A 5059-nucleotide genomic window follows, 5' to 3' on the forward strand; every position below is an offset into this window, starting at 1 on the left:
TTTTTTTCATTGACTCCTCATTTCACTCAGAGAAAAATGCAAAGTACATAAATAATATACAAGGCTCTCTAGTTTCTGCTTTCTTCTTACCTGTCACCTTTCTACTTTTACCTCACTCACTTCTTTCCAATACTTCTGGCCCCCTTGTTGTTTCTGATATCCACCTGGCAAGCTTCAGTTTTGATCTCTGCCTAGAAACTCTTCCCAGTGATGTCAACCTGAATAACTTCCTCAGCCTCTGTAAGCTTTTGTGAATAGCTTAGCTTTTGATGATGCAAGTACTGATGATACTACTTAATACTGCAACTTCTACTACAGTCCTTCTCTGCTCTTCCAATCCCATTCATATGATCGATTTTCCCCATAGCATTCACACTTTTCTACCTTTGATAATAAACCCTTATTTATTATAGTAATTGTTTATTGCCTATCTCTACTGCCAGAAAACCGGCTCCACAAAGTCAGTGATATGGCTTGCTTCAAAGTGTAGGTGATCATTTGTTGAGAAAAAGAACGCAAATAACTTTTAAAAGTGAAATAAACTTGAACACCAATGCATCTAACTGGCTCTGAGTACCATAATTCTCCAAGTCTATTCTAAACTTTCATCCTTTGGCTTTTGCACATGCTGCATTATCTATATAGATACTTTTCTCTCTTTTTCCACCTAGAAACTCCTGTCTTTCTGCTAAAATGACTCTTCCTAAGCAATTCTCATAAAATGCTTAATGCTTTCCTCCCATGAGCCTACATGTGGTTCAAACTTTATTTAGAGTGTCGTAAATATTGTATTTTAATCTATCTTTTAATTTTTTATTAATTGTTTTTTTTTAGCCACAGACTCCGTGACTAACCTAACCTAGAACATTCATCTCTCATATTTGTGTCTTTGGCATCTAGTGCAGTGATTGACATATAGTCAAGCCTTCAGTTAATGAAATAAATGATGCTTATTTCCTATTATCTATACCAAAATCTCTATGGACTTAAAATAGTTTTATGTTTATGAAAGCTTTTTACAATATAATAATATGAGATCTGCTTATGATATTTATGTCCTTATAAAGACCAAAGGCTTGAAACAGAGTTGCTAAAATTTTCTTTACAGACAGCATTTGTAAGTAGGATACAGTATAAAATTTGCAAATCTAATATCTGTTGGTTGTTGTGTATGTGTGTATGCACATAGACTTCAAGTAAGAGAACAGAAAGGGGTTGAGGGCTAATGCTAAACTGCATTAAAGTTATTTTTCAAGCACACTTCAAAAGAGGCCCCTTCTTCCTTAAAAGATATACAGCCTGTCTCACCTGCTTCTGTCTGTCTAGAGGCTATGCAAGTCAGCAACATCCATATTTTAGCAAAAGCAATCTAAGAAGAGCAGTATAATCAATTTCTCATCATTTTTGCTTTTGGTACAATCAGTAGTATATGCATAGGGATGGATTAGAATAGCTTCTGTGGAATTTTTCAAGAAAAATATTTGCCAAAGGTTCATGTATCATATTCCCTTGGATAATTATGCTCTCTTGTCCTTTTTTTATAAATGGCTCCAAAATAGCTCTTTTTAAATTCAGTCATATATTATTAGAATTATGTATAGCGTCCACCCAATGATAAAATACAAGTGGAATGTTTTTCATTTTATATTAAAACCTGGTGCTAGAGAATGCTTTCTATGGTAAGTTGATATGTAGAAAAATACCAATATGCAGGTTAATATTCTAATACTTTGAATTGTTTTGCTTTTTCCATAAAAGTTATTTATTTATCATTCTACACATTTCAGTCCAACTCATTGAGGAAGGAAATATCTTGAATTATTATTTTAAAATTTTTTTACACACAGAAGTAACAATCATGTCAAATAATAATAAAAAAATTATTTAAAATATTTCCTTGGAATTGAGAGAATGTGTTTCTATAAGATTCTAGAATGGTAACTGATAGTGTAAAATGTTAGCAGATACAAACCAACAAGGATAGAATAGAGGATTCCTGGCCTATCTGATGGCGGTTGAATATTCCGGTCCTGATCTACGGCTTGGATTGGTGGCGTAACAACAATGGGGTTCAGTTCTTCCTGAAAAAAAAAAAAAAATTAGAGAGTTTTCTTTAGCTGTATTACTAATATTTCATGAAGAGTTGAGACAGATGTTTTAGTTTGGAAATCTATACAACATCTGAGACAGTAAACTCAAGTTTCAACATTTATAATCTAATACCTTTCGCTAGTTAATTTTGAACGTTAAGAGGAAGCAAAATATCCTCAAAGTCAAAATGGTAAGACACAGTAATTATGCACATAGACATTTATATCAGTAACTACTCCTAAAAGGAAAGCAAGGAAGAATGATAATGCATTTTTAATCTTCTCTAGAGGATTTCACAAAAGAAATAGCAGGCTACCAAATAGTTTATGAAGTAATGTTTTCTCTTCTCCTTAGACAAAATTTGTAAGAATACTTGTATTCTTTCCTTGCTAAATCATTTTTTAGTTTCATATACATTAATTATATTAAAATATAAATACTTAAAGTAAATAATTTCATAAAAATAAAAGTCACATTATTGCAAATTTCATATAATTAAAATTGATTTTATATTATGCAGGTATGTACATATATTTTGCAATGGTCTATAAGAAATAATGTTTAAAATTATAACATATTTATTTAATTCAGTGTTTCCCAATTTGATGTCCAGTACTAGTCTGTTGTGCTATCAGGACTGGCAAACATTTTTCTGTAAGGGACCAGATAATAACTATCTTTAGGCTTTGCCAACCATATGGTCTATGTTGCAGCTACTGTCAACTCTGCCACTATAGCACAAAAGCCCAAGTGGGCATGGCTCTGTTGCAATAAAACATTACAAAAACAGGTGGTAAGTGATATGAGGTTACTGACCACTGTGATCATAATAGTATGCTAAAAGTACAATAATAGGTATGTTGAAAAATAATAAAAAGTTTATCAACACAGATAAACTTGGGAAATATGATATTAAATACAGTTTTGAAAACCAATGAACTGTACCGCAAATCTTTTCAGACTTAATTATGCTAATCTGCATACTGACTCTCTAAGAAAAGGATATTATTTGCTCACTTTCAAGAAACACCCGTTAACCTCTTTTTGAAATAATACCTTTAGAACACAGTTTGTGAAACACTACTTTAAGTTTTGCAGCCCTCATCCCAAATATGCCTGTGGTAATTCTAAATGGAAATAATTCTAAAGGGTAATTCTAAAGGGAAATTCTAAAGGGAAATTCCATTACATATTTGGGCTGAGGGCTGTGAAACTTAAACTACTGGTTCCCAAACACTTAGTATGTCTCAATATCTGACAACTTTACATTCTAAAAAATTACTGCTGTGTTCTCACATTATTTCTTCTGAAATGACAGAACATTGAAATATGTCATGTACTTTTATAAAAAGTCAGTAGTTTCAGTTCTCAGCAAAAATGTATAGTGATGGCATGCTAAAAAAGAGCAATGATATTAAAACATTATAATACTTAATTTTGTGCTGAAAGTATAATAAGGATAATTATTGACCAATAATTCAAACATCACAGACATTGTAGAAGTTTCTCTTGAGTTCATTATCACTAATAGGTCCTAAGCAGTATAAATGTTATCAATATTGTCCTCAAAATAAAAAGTTGTTGGTAGTAGCAACTTACTAACTCTATTCTCTCCTTTAAATGTGGAATCAGAACCATGAAAATATCAAATCAATATCAAAATTACTCAGTTAAATCCAGAAGAATATTGCTCCTCTCACACAACTCTCACTGAACTTTTCCTCCCACATTGCCCCTCTCTCTCTCTCCCTCACACACACACACACACACGCATGCACTTTCACAATAATCAATTTGCTTAGTATGCAATAACTGTATTGTTCCCTAAATGGAATAAAAAATCTGAAGTTCTTTGAAATATGTATGTCTGAACATAGGAGTTAAGAGTTGACAAGCTCTTTCTAGTCATTTCTCTGAGGAATCTGATTGCATCAGCCAAAGTCAACTTATGATTAAGCTGTATCACTCCTGGTTCATATAATTAAACCTGCACTAATTTTTCCAAAACTGAGGCTCTATTAGGATCCTGTGAAAGCATTTCAAATCTGAGGACTTTCTGCAGTTCCATTCTCATAGTCAGAAAAATATACCAATGTTTCCTAAACAATTTTTGCTATTATAAAATAAGTAATTTCTTATCTAGAAATTAAAATAAAATTGAATCTTAGCTTTTCTTTTGGAATGCTAAATGTAAGCAAATCATAATATTTGAGGATATGTTGGCTGATCACCTTCACCTATTTATTTCTATAGATTTGCTAAGCTACCTACACATAAGCAGCTTTAGCTTTGTTAATTAGTAATGTAGCATAAAATATTATTTCTATAATATACAGAGTTGTTGAAATGAGCAACAGAATTTATTTACAATGAATTGTTGTATAAGCAACATAAAAAACAAAAAATAACACATCAAACAAAACCAAGAGGAAGAGAGAAATGAAAATTAAATTCCTCATCTTACACATTTGCTTGTTAATTAAATATTATATATATATATATAGTAAGAACTGAAGAAATAAAAAGAAACAAGTAGATTATTTAGAATTATATTGATAATCAGAAGGTGAAAAACTATATCTCAGGATACTGAGCATGGAAGTGAGGGAAGATGGGATAGAAAATATTTTACATAAAGTCATTTGGTACTGTGTGACTATGTCATTACCATACCCTGTACTATTTGTTTTAACATTAATAATAAATAAATTATAGTATTGAAAATAAAAGAAAATAAACTCTCCTGATAAAGGCTTTCATAGGTTTCTGGAAATTTAAAAGAAATGGTGTGGTTTAAATAACTTATCAGAATTGACATTTTTTCTCGTCCTATAGAGACTAGCAACTTATTTTAATATATTTCTCCTTCTGCTACCATAAATGAGATTGTCAGATAATCTAGGATTAAAGGTGAAAAGAATGATTTCTTAAATATTATGTGTATGATTACCTCTCAAGTAAATTGTGC

General features: G+C 31.2%; 1 protein-coding gene across 14 annotated transcripts in view; it reads right to left on the bottom strand.

Annotated features, from left to right (window-relative positions):
- PCDH15 (protocadherin-related 15) overlaps window positions 1–5059 on the bottom strand; it is a 1021780-nt gene that overhangs the window by 426673 nt on the left and 590048 nt on the right. For all 14 annotated transcript variants that reach the window (XM_011938778.1, XM_011938777.1, XM_011938779.1 and 11 more), the window contains one exon: window positions 1973–2081. In XM_011938778.1, the coding sequence (XP_011794168.1) occupies window positions 1973–2081 (109 nt within the window). The remainder of the gene's footprint in view (window positions 1–1972; window positions 2082–5059) is intronic.

The sequence above is a fragment of the Colobus angolensis genome, unplaced genomic scaffold, assembly GCF_000951035.1.
Source record: "Colobus angolensis palliatus isolate OR3802 unplaced genomic scaffold, Cang.pa_1.0 Scaffold177, whole genome shotgun sequence".
Taxonomy (NCBI): Eukaryota; Metazoa; Chordata; class Mammalia; order Primates; family Cercopithecidae; genus Colobus; species Colobus angolensis.